Source organism: Wolffia australiana, chromosome 17 (assembly GCF_029677425.1).
Source record: "Wolffia australiana isolate 7733 chromosome 17, ASM2967742v1".
Classification (NCBI taxonomy): Eukaryota; Viridiplantae; Streptophyta; class Magnoliopsida; order Alismatales; family Araceae; genus Wolffia; species Wolffia australiana.
Genome location: NC_135851.1, coordinates 9,021,913 through 9,036,849, shown reverse-complemented (window position 1 = coordinate 9,036,849; position 14,937 = coordinate 9,021,913). Strand labels below are relative to the sequence as shown.

General features: G+C 47.6%; 1 protein-coding gene across 3 annotated transcripts in view; it reads right to left on the bottom strand.

Annotated features, from left to right (window-relative positions):
• Positions 1-14,937, bottom strand: part of LOC144714233 (Tetratricopeptide repeat (TPR)-like superfamily protein) — a 37,186-nt gene that overhangs the window by 207 nt on the left and 22,042 nt on the right. For 2 of the 3 annotated variants that reach the window (XM_078588926.1, XM_078588928.1), the window contains 12 exons: positions 14,570-14,714; positions 14,309-14,484; positions 13,597-13,805; positions 5,628-5,758; positions 4,998-5,074; positions 4,783-4,857; positions 4,493-4,685; positions 4,045-4,164; positions 2,393-2,531; positions 2,266-2,303; positions 1,898-2,161; positions 14-776 (listed from right to left, as the gene is read on the bottom strand). In XM_078588926.1, the coding sequence (XP_078445052.1) occupies positions 105-776; positions 1,898-2,161; positions 2,266-2,303; positions 2,393-2,531; positions 4,045-4,164; positions 4,493-4,685; positions 4,783-4,857; positions 4,998-5,074; positions 5,628-5,758; positions 13,597-13,805; positions 14,309-14,484; positions 14,570-14,714 (2,239 nt within the window). In that variant the 3' untranslated portion in view covers positions 14-104. Of the gene's footprint in view, positions 1-13; positions 777-1,897; positions 2,162-2,265; positions 2,304-2,392; positions 2,532-4,044; positions 4,165-4,492; positions 4,686-4,782; positions 4,858-4,997; positions 5,075-5,627; positions 5,759-13,596; positions 13,806-14,308; positions 14,485-14,569; positions 14,715-14,937 lie in introns of those variants that run through there. The other variant, XM_078588927.1, reaches the window with a different exon arrangement.

Genomic DNA, 14,937 nt, shown 5'->3' with positions numbered 1-14,937 from the left:
AGGGTATCAAACATTATAAAGAAAAAAAATATGAAAAAAGTCCATAAACACCTCCTCACCTCGAAAAATAAATTAAAACAAAAAAGAGTCAGCTTAAGGAATTTTCACTGCCCTGCTTCTCGGAGAGAGTCAACACTTTTCAGCCTATGCTCGCAGATCCGCTGCAGCTCGGTCAACGCACGGCGCCGGCTCTGGACAAGCTTCTTCGCCACGGCGGCGGAGTCCCACGACTGCAGTGCTCGGGAGATTGTCTCTCCCATGTTGTCGTCCCCGCCATTGGAGGCCACCTCATTCAACCGCTGAAACAGGGATAGATCTTCCCCGCCGAGACCCGACAGCGTGGCGTCCACGTCAGCTTCCAGCGTGGCGCTGAGCTGGCGGTCGAGCCACTGCTTCGCCTCGTTTAGAGCTGTGCGTAAGGCCCCGGCGGAGGCATGGACAGTGTTGGAGGCGGGAGGTGGCTCGGCGGGCAAGCTGGTTTTCTTCTTCCTCTTGCCGGAGGATGGCGGCGGCATTGACCGGAGGCGGGAGTGGATCACGAGCACGTGCCAGGAACAGGCTTCAGTGATGAGCTGGACCAGCGCTGCCACGTGAGCGCCGAGTGGGCTCCAGGTGGAGGAAATTAGACACTCGCTGATGCATCTTTGGATAAGATTGTTGACGGTGGGCCATGTCACCTTCTCAGCGACTGGTTCTCCCTTCGGACGGCGGTAGAGATTGGAAGCGTTTAGGAAAACAGCCAAGCTCACCCAGCTGGACAAGTCCGAACCCAGGCCCTGGCATTACGAGTCATCACCGCCGTCATCATTGTTACCATCATTAAAAAAATTAACATCATCTGACATCACAATAATCAGCATGGTTGTTAGAATTAGCCAGAGTTGAATCAGCATTGTTTATCAAATAATCACATAGTCAGCCATGATTGTCAGCATGATAGTAATCTTCCATCATAATCATGAATCCATTATGGATCGATCGGTAACTAAAAGATCTACTTTCATGATGATCATCATCAATGCTAGATCCATCATAGTCGAATCATGACTAGAACCAGCTACAGATACCATCATCATCGACAACATCATAAGCACCCACTATCATTTCATCTCATCACCGTCCACCATATCGACATCATCAGCATCATTATCTACCATCACCGTTATCAATATCCTGACAAGAGTCGCATACTATCGACATAATCATGAATCACTATGGTGGACTATCATCATCAGCATTGTTTCTCAGATAATCACACAGTCAGCCATGATTGTCAACATCATAATAGTCTTCTATCATAATCATGCATCCATTATGGATCGATCGGTAACTAAAAGATCTACTTTCATGATGATCATCATCAATGTCAGATACATCATAGTCGAACCGTGACTAGAACCAGCTACAGATACCATCATCATCATCAGCAACATCATAAGCACCCACTACCATTTCATCTCATCACCATCCACCATAGCGAGAGTAATCATATATCACCATCGCTGACATTGTAACTTATAATAATTTTAAGGACTCGGATTACCAAATATGACATCATCAGCATCATTACCTACCATCACCATTATCAATATCCTGACAAGAGTCGCATATTATCGACGAAATCACCGTCAGCACCACCGCTACTAATGATCGTCTACTCGGTCGCTTTGTGCGACTCTGAGCAACAATCATCATCCACCATCACCATGATAATCAGCGATATCCATACCACGAGTATGCTATCATCATACACCATCAATAGTATGATACTCCTCCAAACATCATTATAGTCTTGTTTCGCCATGATCACTAGACCATCATGGCTAAGAGAATCACCCTTGTCGCCGTTAACATAAACTTCATAAATATCACAGGAATGATCAACATGAGATAATACCTCGAGTGGCTTGCATTGTGCAGATACCGAGACAATAGTATTGATGGCCTCCTCCAAAGGTTGACCCAGAGTTGCCGAATACTGCTCCAGCAGAGAATCCAGCTCAGACGATAGCTGACCAATATCGTCCTTGCCTGACGTGGCAGCAGTTCTGCTGACATCATCCTTCTCCTTGGCGGCCGTACGAATGGATAGGTGCAGCAGCCGAGGGATCAGAGACCTCCTCTTCACGGCTTTCCTGGCCACGTCATCCCAATTTTCAGCCTGTTTTTTCAGACAAAACCGCGTGAGCCTTGCCACGTCACCCGTGACCCCACATTAAAAAAAGAGAAAGAGGGGAAAAATAAAAAATAAAAAAAATGTCTGACCGGTTTTCTACTGGAGTAGTAATTGGAATCATAAGGCTCTGCACAAGAACCAAAAGAAAGAAGCCAAGTCAATGACGTCATGTCGCATGGGTTGACCAAAAGGGAGAATGAGTATACATTGACTTACGGAGTAGGAGATTGACATCGGGGGTGGGGGACCACCAGGGCCTAGCTTCCATGTCCTCATTGAAAGTCAACGTCTTGAGCTTCTCATCGGTGGACAGATCAAGAAGCTTAGTGCCAAAATCGAAGCTCTCGAGAGTCCTCTAAAATATTGGAAATTCATCAAGAAAGATATCAGCATATATAATAGAGCTCGGAATCAACCAAGTCTGTAATCAGAAGTCTTTGTATCTCAATGCATATATTTGATTCATCCAGGGTTATTGGAGAGGGGTACCCCTTAAAGCAAATATGAGGCAGGCATAATAGCATTAATACATGGATCAAAATGTCTGACAAAACTCTGTAGAAGCAGGCCGGTCAGGTCCACACAGCGGGTCAATCCATCCCAAAGTCTACCTGAACCCTGACCACCTTTCTCAGACAGGTCCAGTTTGTAAACCCACAAGCCAATTGGGCTGAACCTGATCTGCCATCTTGGGCAGGTCGGGTTAGTCAACCTGTGGGTCTCATGGCCAGGTCTACCCAGGTAAGGTCAAGGGGTTGGGTTGGGAAGGCCAGTTGACCTTACCCAAAGTCAACCACACCGCCGACCTGCCCTCTTACATGGGCCATGTTAGTTGAACCACCGGTCTATCTTACTATTTTTTCTTTTTTTAAGAAAAAAAGTAAAAATAAAGACTAATCAAATCAAACTACCAACATTCCCTACACAATGGGTTGGGTTAGTTTACCTACGGGTTGGTGGGGCCAAATTAACACCACCCCAGGTCGACATGACCCCATTCTGCCATCTTCAACTGGTCAGGTAAGCCCAACCCACGGGTATGGTCTTCAGGTAGATACTGGTAGGGTTGGTCAATGATAGGATCCCCAGCCCTCGTGGGGGCATTCTCGTCATGTTTGGTTTTATGTTCCTTTAAATAGAACAGCCCTCCCTCTAGGGAGGGCAGTCTTGAGTGGTTCTTCTCCCTCCCCTCCTCTCGTCTTGTCCAAGCTCCATCTCCTACTACGATTCCCGTCATCGTGATCGTCTCTCCTTCACCGCGTCTTCAGGCGGCTCGTCCTCGGCCAATCCCTACCCCTCTGCTCGGCCTTCCCCCTACCATTCCCGTTCTCCCCATCACTCTGGGAACTCTCCTTATCCTCGAATCACATCGGAGACGATACGATCTTAGCGGGATCGTATCAGTCAACCCATGGGTCTGGAGATCAGCTCAACCCTGGTAGAGTTTGCGTGGGCAACCGCCGACTACTGGTTGATCTGACCCGATGTTGACTGTACCCTAGACCCGCACTCTTGGACATGCCGGGTAGTTAGTCAACCCATGGGTTGATTTGGCTAACTAAGCCCGACCCCTAACTGCCCCACTGGACAGGTCTGGTTAGTTGACCCACAGGTTTGGTTGTTAGGTTGACCCAAGTTAGGTACGTCAGTCAGATTGGGATGACCGGTAGACATGTCCCAAAGTCAACTTTACCACCAACCTACCCCTTCTGAATGGGTTAGGTTAGGCACCCCATGGGTCGGTTTGGCCGACCGGACTGCTGAACCCCAGATATGTTCATAAGGTCTAAAGCAAAGATTGGGGAACAGGATGATGATCAAGAGGAAAAGGGTAAGAAGAGAAATACGACTATGGTTTTTGAGTTGACCTCGGTTTCCTCAAGATTTCCAGCCTTTTGCTTCAGCTCCAGAATGGAGGTTTCCACCTTAGCCAACAGATACTGCACGGAGTTCTGCAGTTTTTCCTTAAATTGGACGAACTCCACGACCTGAGAGCAAAGTTTAGGTTCATTGTATGAGAAAAAATCGTTGGATGACCCAAAACAATAGAAAAAAAAAGAAATTTCACCACGAAAATAAAATAGATAACTGACAAATGGTTATTTCTAGAGAAATACGGTTCATCTTCAGGCAGCATAAAGTAAATTAACAAGGATATGAACAACAGCTTCAGAAAGAAACGGGGGATCTAATGTTGGAGAGACAAACAAACAATTGACAAAGAAAAGAAAAGGGTCCACACAGAAACTTCTGAGAGGAAAGAGGTATTCTGTAACTAAGATGTAATCACGATGTTGCGTAATTAATTGAACTTACCTTCGTGTAATTGCGATGTCTGTAGGCAAGAAAGGTGTGGTCCGCTGCCTCCCTCATGTAGTCATCCATGAACTTGAGATAATTGCTCAAGAACAGTGAGAGTTCAACCCAATGAGTCGACTTCAGCATCTGTGGTAACGCATGGTGGGACACCGTCTCTAAAAGGATGTTCTTCACATTCAGCGATCCAAATCTTTCATCCCAATTGCAGAGAAACAAAAAAAAAGGATTAACTGAAGTGAAACCGAATAAAGTAATTAAAATTCTGATACTAGATATAGCTTTTTTACCGTTCATACGCCAGAGGTAAAGCTCCCAGGTGTGAATACAGGTGGACCAGATGGATCTTGTACTGCCAAGCATGCCTGCAATTCAATATGTTCCTGATATAAATAAGTGTGTCCAAAGGTTGACCGTGGCTGAAATATAATGAAAAAAAAGAAAAAAACAGATATTATGGCAGTAAAAGTTCATAAAGAATCTCAAGCATTGACGATTGCTTGACCTCCCAATAGTTAAGCCAAATTCCAGAACGATGATGGCTTCCAGCAAGTAAGTGATCCGCCCAGTGCGCCAGAATAACTACAAAATATCAATTTAGTGGGATAAATATTCGACATCAACTCAGAGACAAGTCAGAAATAGGGCAGGAACAGTCCAATGAGCTATGACAGAAAGACTAGACTCTGACAAGGTATATCGAGATGAAAGAGATGCCCAATTTTGTAGAAGATCTTTTAGAGAATGAATTTGGAGATTTGACTAATAAAGTTTCAGCCACCATGAACAACAGTTAACTGACCGACAATTTTTGCTTTCGTATCTAAGGTTTAAATTCGTCGGTATATTTTATTGTATTTAATTGGCCTAAAACTCAATTTTCTAGAGTATTGTGCCAGGTAACCATTCTAACCATGACCCCTGCTGAATGGACGAGTGGAAATTGTAGTCATAATAAAAAGAGAAACAGATAAAAACATTTTGCGAAATATGATACATTTTCTTGATAACCGCAATTGGACGGTTAGCCTTGAAAAACTATTGGAAATATTTTCAAATCGCTCACCAAATAGGAAACTGCCATTGTTTTGCAGAGAATGGGACAGTGAATCATATAGATGAATAAGCTAGATACCTGAGACAGTGCATTGGACGCCATTGTCAGCAACTCCTCGCCGTGCACAGTTTCCTGAGGATCCAAGTCTCCTGATAAATAAAGCTTCTTGCAAAACATGTCCACCAAGTCAAAGGATGCTGCTCGGAGATCTGCAAAAATATATATTAGCATGATGCATAAGCCAAAGAGTCATCCATGCAGAAAGAAGAGAAAACATCATCTTGTGTTTGTCATCTGATACAGGTCTCCCTCAGACCTACTTGGAGAAAAGGAAGAAGAGGGGTCGTCTCGCATGTGCCACGTCAGGCAACGTGTGAGAAAACAAATAGACGGCAGTTTCCGTCCATGAATAAGAGGTGACAGACCGTCAGGACTTTTCTTGGAAGGCGGTTTTGACGGCAACTTTGGCTGAGGGGGTGATCCTCCTCCACGGAGGATAATGGGGGCAATTCGCCTGGTCACTCCATCCCATCTCCCTATCCTGTCTCTCTCCTTTTTGATCTCTATCTATCTTCATCCCTCTCATGGTCTGTTCTCATCAACTACGGTTCTTGAAGAGTATTACCGCTTTTGGAAATTCTTGGTTTTTCGTGGAACTCAAAGTACAATTTGAGTATTGTCAGTGATACATCGATATTCTCCTTGGGAGTATATCATCATCATGATGAGTTGTCATGGCCCCCATAACGTCTTGACAAGACGATGATGATTAAGTACTCATCATCATCAGACTGAGATTAACAGTGGGAGAGAGACGAGATATGATGATGAGAGAAATTTTATCATCATCCTACCTGCAAATGTGAGACAGTGACGATGATGACTTTTCAGATTGAATGATGATGATGATTTCATCATTGCCATTGTCAGCTTAGCGTCTGCGGGCAGGATGACACTGATGAAGGCGATTTTATCTCGTCATGGCCACTTGTCGCTCACCCACTGCTAACCATAATAGGATAACTGTTAGTGAGATAGGTCTCTTATATGGCCAATGGGCCCTGTTCTATTAGCCACTTACTCTCTTTCTCTCTCCTAGGGTATAAATACCCTTCTATTGTAACTTATCTATTATGAGTGTATCTTCTTCCTTACCTCATCGACCCTTCTCCTCCTCCTAACCCTAACCCTAGATTAGGGTTTCACATGGTATCAGAGCCAGTGCTCTTGATCCATTGCTGTGCCCTAGTCCCTGGCCCCTTTGCTGCCACTGTCTGCTAGCCCGACTAACCAGCCTCGCCAGAGGACCTCGCAGCCAGCCCTCTGCTAGCCGCAGCCAGTCCAGCCAGCCACAGCCAGCCAAGCCAGCCGCAGCCAGCCTTCTGCTCGCCGCAGCAGTTAAGCCAGCCGCAGCCAGTCCAGCCAGCCGCAGCCAGCCCTCGGCCAGCCTCAGCCAGCCCTACCCGCTGCTGCCAGCCTTCTGCTAGCCACCCCTAGCCGACCCAGTCTCCGTCTCCTACTATGACGACCGACTCTACCCTCTACTCAGGGAATCTCCCCCCTTGAAGCCACTCCAGCGCCGTCTCCCGTCTTCACGGCCGCCGACTTTGGGAAAGATCTACCATCCCCTAAGATTGGTCTACCTCTACTGCCTGCCCCAGACTGCTGTTGGTTGAATGCTCCGCAACTCCTTGCCTGGATCAAGTTTGTCGAGTCTACGCTGAAGGGACGTCTCCTCCACAAACACCTGATCTGTCCGCCATTGCCGTCGACCGATCCGCACTATGTTGCCTTTGACGCCGAACAGAATTTTGTACTTGTGGGCATGATCCCAAATTTCCTTCGGAGTAGTCAGATGTAGAAACTTGTCGTAGACCGAAGGGGAGAGCGTGTGGAGGATTTTCTCTCTAGTGGAGCGTGCTGGTGCCCTCCGCCAAGGAACCATGTCCATCATGGACTATAGTTTGGCCCACACTGCACTATGGCGGGAAGTTGACTACTATATGCCCGTTGGCGATCCGAACGGCGTTGACCGTCATCACACCCTTCGTCTTCGCTTTCTGTCCTTTCTTGACCGCCTCAACCCCGAGTATGCCGAGGTTCGGCGACGCACACTGCGCACCAAGGGTACACTCCCGGACTTCGAAGCCGTGGTCAAGGAATTGATAGAGCTGGAGAGCAGTCTCCGTCGTGACCGCTCTGAGGTGGAGACTCCTGCTGAATCGACTGCCCTGCTATCCCGTCCTGGTGACTCTTCTGGTCTGCTGCCTCGTCCGACTGAGCAACCCAACCCACTTGCCCCGGACCCGGCCTCGGACCCGCGGGACAAGCTGATTTGCAACTACTGTGGCAAGCGCCGTCATACTGCGAAGCGCTGCAGGAAAAAGCAGCTTGACCTTCAGGCCGCCAAAGATGCTAAAGCCCATGTCGCCGCAGCCCAAGCCACGTCCCCTTCTCCGTCCAGCAGTTCTGTGGTGACCATGGAACAGTTGCAGACTGACCTTGCCCGTTTGACTGCCCAGTTGACTGCTCTGCAGACCCAGCCTATGGCCTCCTTTGGGACGTTTGGTGCGTTACTTGCCCCTTCTCCAGATCAGTGGTACTGTGGACATACGGCTCTCACAGCCCCTCTCGTGTCGGATACAACTTGGGTGCTTGATACGGGGGCCACGGAACACATGACCCCGTTCAATCACCGCTTTGTCTCCTATGAGCGGCATGTTGGGACCCATGCTGTCCTCACCGCCGGAGGTGGACGTCTTCGAGTGGCCGGCATTGGGACAATCCACGTGGATGGTCTCGGTCTCATTCGAGACGTCCTCCATGTTCCGTCTCTCCGTGCCCTGCTTATGTCTCCGCAGCGACTTGTCGATGCGGTTCAGTGTTCCTTCCACATTCAACCTGACGGGATCTTCTTGTCTAACAAGGTGCGGAAGACTACACTGATTAGGCGGGACCGGGGGCTGCTGCTGTTCGATGATGGGGGCAGATCGTGCTTCATGGTGCAGCGAAGTCTTCGACCAGCAGATGATCCTCGCCAAGACCGCCTCCAGCTTGCTCATCAGCGCCTCGGGCATCCACCGTTCTCGACTTTACAGCGTCTGTTTCCGTCTTTATGTATGGGCCTGGACCTTAAGACCGTTGTTTGTGAGGCGTGCCAATTAGCCAAACATCGACGCTCGTCTTTTCCCCCATCTGTTTCTCATACGACAGTGCCGCTGTATCGTATTCACAATGATGTCTGGGGCCCGGCTCCGCAGCCCAGTCTGAAGGGGCACTGCTGGTTTCTGATCTTCGTCGACGAGGCCACCCGCTACACGTGGACTTACTTGCTTCCAGCTAAGTCGGCTGTAGCAGCCACTGTTCGGCAGTTTTGTGCGATGGTTCAGACCCAGTTTGGCCGTCCCATTCAGCGTTTCCGCTCTTACAACGCTCGAGACTATGTCAACAAGGAGTTGGAGTCCTACTTTGCCGAGCAGGCGTTCTCCATGAGACATCGTGCGTTGCCACCCCGGAGCAAAATGGCATGGCAGAACGTCGCATTGGCTATGTGACGTCTACTGCCCGCACACTGCTGCTGAATTATTGCGTCCCCTGGATGTATTGGGGTGAAGCCGTCTTGACGGCTACTCATCTCATCAACCGTCTGCCCTCTCAGCCTCTTCAGTTCAGCAGTCCGATTGATCGGATGTCTGCTGCCTTTCCCGCCGTGACATTGCGTACCAACCTTCTTCCTCGCGTCTTCGGTTGCACTGCGTACGTTCATGACACGGCACCCACCTTGACGAAGCTCGATGCCCGGGCCCTCAAGTGCATCTTCGTCGGCTACTCGTCACTCCAAAAAGGGTACAAATGCTAACACCCGTCCACTAGACGGTTCTTTATTTCTGTGAATGTCACCTTCGCAGAATTTCAACCCTTCTTTGGATCTTCCTCCTCGTCCGGTCCCTCGCTGGGTGAGACTTCTTCGGCTCCCCCCTTGGAGCCCTTCCCTGTCGTGGAGCCGGCTGCTCCCTTTCCTCCCACGGATGTCGCTCTTGCTCCTCCACTCGACTCTCATGATTCTCCTCCTGCGGTGGTCTCCGACCCACTTCCTCCGACGGCTCCCCTTGAGTTTTCCTCTACTCATCCTGAGCTCACCCCTGCTGTTCCTTCGTCTCCGCCATCACCTCCGTCTGAGTCCTCTGCCCCTGCTGCGACATCCTCTCCCTCCACTGCTTCCGCTCCTTCCCCGTCTGGCCATCCCTCTCCTTCGACTTCCCCCGAGGATGATGATGCCTCTCTTGGCTGGCCAATTGCTCTTCGCAAAGGGGTCCGTCAGTGCACTCGCACACCCCTTACCCACTTTCTCACTATCTTTCCTATGACAGACTGAGTACTCCCTACCGTCTGTTTTTGACCCGCATTGCTTCGGTTTCTATCCCACGCCGCCTTGCCGATGCTATCGCTTGTCCTCATTGGAAAGCGGCGATGGACGAAGAAATGCACGCCTTGATCAAGAACCACACGTGGGATGTGGTTCCTCTTCCGCCTGGTAAGAAGGCCATGGGGTGCAAGTGGGTTCATACTCCGAAGCACCGTGCTGATGGGTCCCTTGAGCGTCGCAAGTCTCGCCTTGTCGCTCGGGGCTTTTCGCAGTCCTACGGTGTTGATTATTTCGAGACCTTTTCTCCCGTGGCGAAGATGGAATCTGTCCATCTACTCTTGGCTCTTGCTGCTCATCATGGGTGGTTGATTCGACAATTTGACGTCAAGAATGCCTTTCTCCACGGCGATCTTGAGGAAGAGGTCTACATGAGCCATCCTCCCGGGTATTCTCTTGGTCCTCCGGGCACCGTCTGTCGATTGCGGAAGTCCTTGTATGGACTGAAGCAGTCTCCGCGGACGTGGTTCGGTCGCTTCTCTTCCGTTATGCGTGCTGAAGGCTACACCCAGAGCAACGGCAATGTTACCATCTTCTTCCATCATGGCCCGGCCGAGGTCGCTATCCTGGTGTGGTCTATGTCGACGATATCCTGATTACCGGTTCGGATACTGTTGAAGCTTCTCGTCTTGGACTCGCTCTTGCTCGGGAATTTGAGATTAAGGCACTCGGCCCCCTTCGTTATTTTTTGGGCCTTGAGGTCGCCTACTCGTCTCGCGGCATCTTCGTCTCCCAGCAGAAGTACACCGTTGACCTGCTGACACTGACTGGTATGACCGATTGCTCTCCCCTCCGGACGCCTATTGATCCCAATGTGAAGTTGGGTGAAGGGGGCGACTCCCCGCCGGTCAACCACTATCAGTATCAGCAGTTGGTGGGGAAGCTCCTGTATTTGACCCACATTCGCCCCGACATCAGCTTCGCCGTCAACCTCCTCAGCCAGTTCATGCATTCTCCGCATGAGATCCATCGCCAGGCAGCCAATCGGGTCCTTGCATACCTGAAAGGCTGCCCCGGGAAGGGACTCCTCTTCCCACGGAGCTCGGACACGACTGTGAAGGTATATATGGCTGCTGACTTTGCAGGGTCCATCGTCGACTATCGTTCGACCACCGGGCACTGCGCCTTCGTGTTTGGTGGACTTGTGAGCTGGAAAAGCAGTAAGCAGGACAAAGTGTCCCGCTCCAGTGCCGAGGCAGAATTTCGAGCCCTTGCTGATGGGGCTCCTGAAGGCCAGTGGATCTACGGGATTTTGCACGAACTTCGTGTCAAGTATTCCGGCCCGATCCACTTCTACTGCGACAACAAGTCGGCTATTGCTCTGGCCAAAAATCCTGGCCAGACTGGCCGGATCAAGCACATGGAGAGAGACCGATACTTCTTCAAGGAGCGGATGGACGAGGGCATCTTCGACCTCCATTTTGTGTCTTCCTCCGACCAGGCCGCCGATGTCCTGACCAAGGGCCTGTCTAATCCCCTCCTGGTGCGTGCTGTATCCAAGCTCGGCATGGACGACATCCATACCTCGCTTGCGGGGGGCTGTTAGTGAGATAGGTCGTCTCTTATATGGCCAATGGGCCCTGTTCTATTAGCCCATTAGCCACTTACTCTCTTTCTCTCTCCTAGGGTATAAATACCCTTCTAGTGTAACTTATCTATTATGAGTGTATCTTCTTCCTTACCTCATCGACCCTTCTCTTCCTCCTAACCCTAACCCTAGATTAGGGTTTCACAATAACAAAAGACGAAAAAAAAATTAATCATCATCACCCAAGCTGTGGACAATGAAGAGTTTCTTTAACAAGAGATAATGACAGGTTTTGGATGGCAACGACAATAGTGTTCATAGTCCACAAGAATAGGTTATCAATTAATTTTGGGGTTTAATGACCCCGCTTATAGAGTCCAAGAGGTTTGGATCACACAAAGATATATACAACCCCTTAGCCCAATTAGTAAAATAATAGATAGGTTTAACACTTACTCATTACACATCTCAAAAAACACGACCAAAACAAGTCCACAGCACATGCGTGACATCATGTTCGTGCAACATGCAAATTACACAAAGCTTTGGTCACGTGCACATGCCATGTACAAACCAAATGTGCACGACCTTCAGCCAGTTCTTGGAAAAGATGGAAAGACGAGAGAGAGAGAGAGAGAGAGAGAGAGAGAGAGAGAGAGAGAAAGAAGAGAGGAAGAACAGAAAGAGAACAGAGCATTGAGAGTGAAGGAAGAGAGAACGAGAAAGAAGAAGGCATAGAAAAGTGAAATAACAGCAAGGAGAGAGAGAATAGAGAGTGAAAGAACAGCAGGAAGAGAGGGAATAGAGAGTGAAATAACAGCAAGAAAAGAGGGAATAGAAAGTGAAATAAGAGAGGGAATCGAGAATGAAAGAGGAGAGAAGAAAGTGAAAGAACAGAAAGAAGAGAGGGAAAGAACAGAAAGGAGAGAGTAGAGAGTGCAATAAGAGAGAGAAAGAAGCAACAAAAAAAATGGAGGAATAGAGAGTGAAAGAGAGAGAGAGAGAAAAAAATAGAAGGATGAAGGAGACAGAGAGAAAGAAGAGAGAAAAGACCAAGACAGAGAATAGAGAGAAGATCGAGACAGAAAAAGAAGAGAGAGGCTGAAAGGTCAGACTTACAGAACTGTACCACCGCACATGCAATAAAAGTGGTCGACAACGATTAGGATTCATTCTCCAAAATTAGGAAAGGGGAGAATTTGGAGAAAAGTATCTACATTGAAGAGATAGAGATAAAAATAGAGATAGAGACAGACAGAGAGATACAGAGATAGAGAGCGAGAGATGGAAATGGGGAGTGGGGGAGGAAGGTTTGGGGACTAGAAGGGAGTGGTGGGTGATTCCTTGGGTGAAATCTTATTTTGTGAGCATCTCTCCCTCCATAAATTCCACTCGCTCATGTGGCGCTTCAGACACAGAGTGACTGGCTCTTCTGCCAGTCACTCCGCATGTGGAATTTTTTTTTTAAAAAAATCGTTTTGGTCAGATCAACACACCAGGTGATTGGGTATATGTGCACCTTTATGCTGTGCATCATGCATGAGACTGCACGACCTGTGCATTTATATGTGCCTCTGCAACCATTGTACCTCGTGATTGCGCAGAGCCTGTTGCACATGTGAATATACGTGCTGTACTCGGGGAATAACCTTTAAATCTAAAGCCATGGCATCATCCAAATCTTAGGTCTCAGAATCTCCCCTCAGGCCCTCACAGCTGCCTTGCAGTTGGATCAGTGTTTTGCCAGAAGGTACTCCACGAACTGGGTACAAAATTATTGAAGTATGTACATACAGGGAACAGAACTATCGGGCCTGACTCAATCTGGGTCTTTAAGAGTATAACTTTAAGGATCACTTCAAGGATGTGTTTACAAATATGGAGAAAACAGGGATTTTAAGAAACATTACAGTCAGAAAGAGGGACCTGTTTTAAAAAATCAGAAGGACACTGGCCCGCCCTACACTAAATATCAGTGGATAATAAATCACACGCTTAAACTCAGAGCAGACGCATAGAGCCAAAAATTGAAGCCGACAAATGCAGGGAAACTGGAGTCTGAAAGAGATGCTGCGTAAATATGATTAACATCTTACCGCTAATTGATAACTTGAAGTTTGTCTTAAAAACCTCTTTAATGCGGAAAATCGTTGCAAATTGACGCAAAGATTGTAATTCCGTATGCCGAAGTGGTAAGTCTTCAGCAGCTGTCATGAATTTAACTAAAAGCTCCTCTCTTTCAACATGACTCAGGACGTCCAAGAATATTTCTATATCTGAAGCAAAGCAAGACATATGGCTGAACCTGCAGGCATCAGAAAAATGAAACAGAATGTCAGACACCGAGTCTATCAGATCATGGGACATTAGGTAGCATTGAACCACTAAAGGGGTCAGGAGCGTAAAAAGGGGGCAGTTCAGAAGGGAGTATGGGACTCCTGTAAGAAGCTCTAAGACCGTATTAGTCTCCTGTGTGACTGTGCTCCTATTCATCTCTCTCTCTACGTACACCCTACTAGCTATGTTACTATTATTCTAGTCTCCCTGGGTCCCTCCTTGTTAAAAGATTGAAGGTTCCCCGAATGGGGTCGTGACACATAACAACAAAATAGTACAAAAGTAAAATCTAAAAGTATCCTCTGCAGATGAATTACTGTAATAAAAGTTGAATAAAGACTGAATAAGACAATTTCATCGAAGATGGAGCAGGAGATCGTCAAAGGAAGAATAAAACACTTCTGGAAAGCTATGACACTAATAAATTTACAACAAGGGTCAGCGAAATATAACTTGGGAATCACCACAAACCTGCAAAAGTATTCCAGCAAAGCCTCCAGTATTCTCCCATTTTCTACCCCACCATGCAAGCGCCGGCATTTTTCAATTTCTATAGTTGCCAAGAAAGGGCATCTCACAGAGTCACCATTGACCTTGAGCATCAACTGCCTTATAAAAGATGATGCGATTGCCAGACGCTCTTCAAACTGTAAGTAAATTAACAGTTGTCAAGCTTCAGAAATTATCAGAAAATTAAACGTTCTCACAATTTTTAAAGAAAATAAATCATACCAAATCCTCAGACAAGTGACTCCGCCTGCAGACATCCTTGTTTTTTAACACGGCTGTACTAGACACTGTATCTTGAAACCCACTCATATCTGGGTCCTCCAGCAAACAGCCTAAGTAGTGGAGGAATGACCCCCAATCATCAGGACTGCCAAGAAGGAATTAATTATTAAATTTTTTAAAAAGTCCTCAAAATATATAATTTTATGAGTTTACACGTTTGTTGACAGCCGAAATTGAAATTTCAGCATCCAACTGAAGAAAATTTTCATGAAAGAGGGAAAAAAGGACGAAATATTATCATAGACTTAGAAAACGGTTCGCATCTATGTCAAGAGTGAGGAGGCTCCACATCATATTTCTACGAAAAT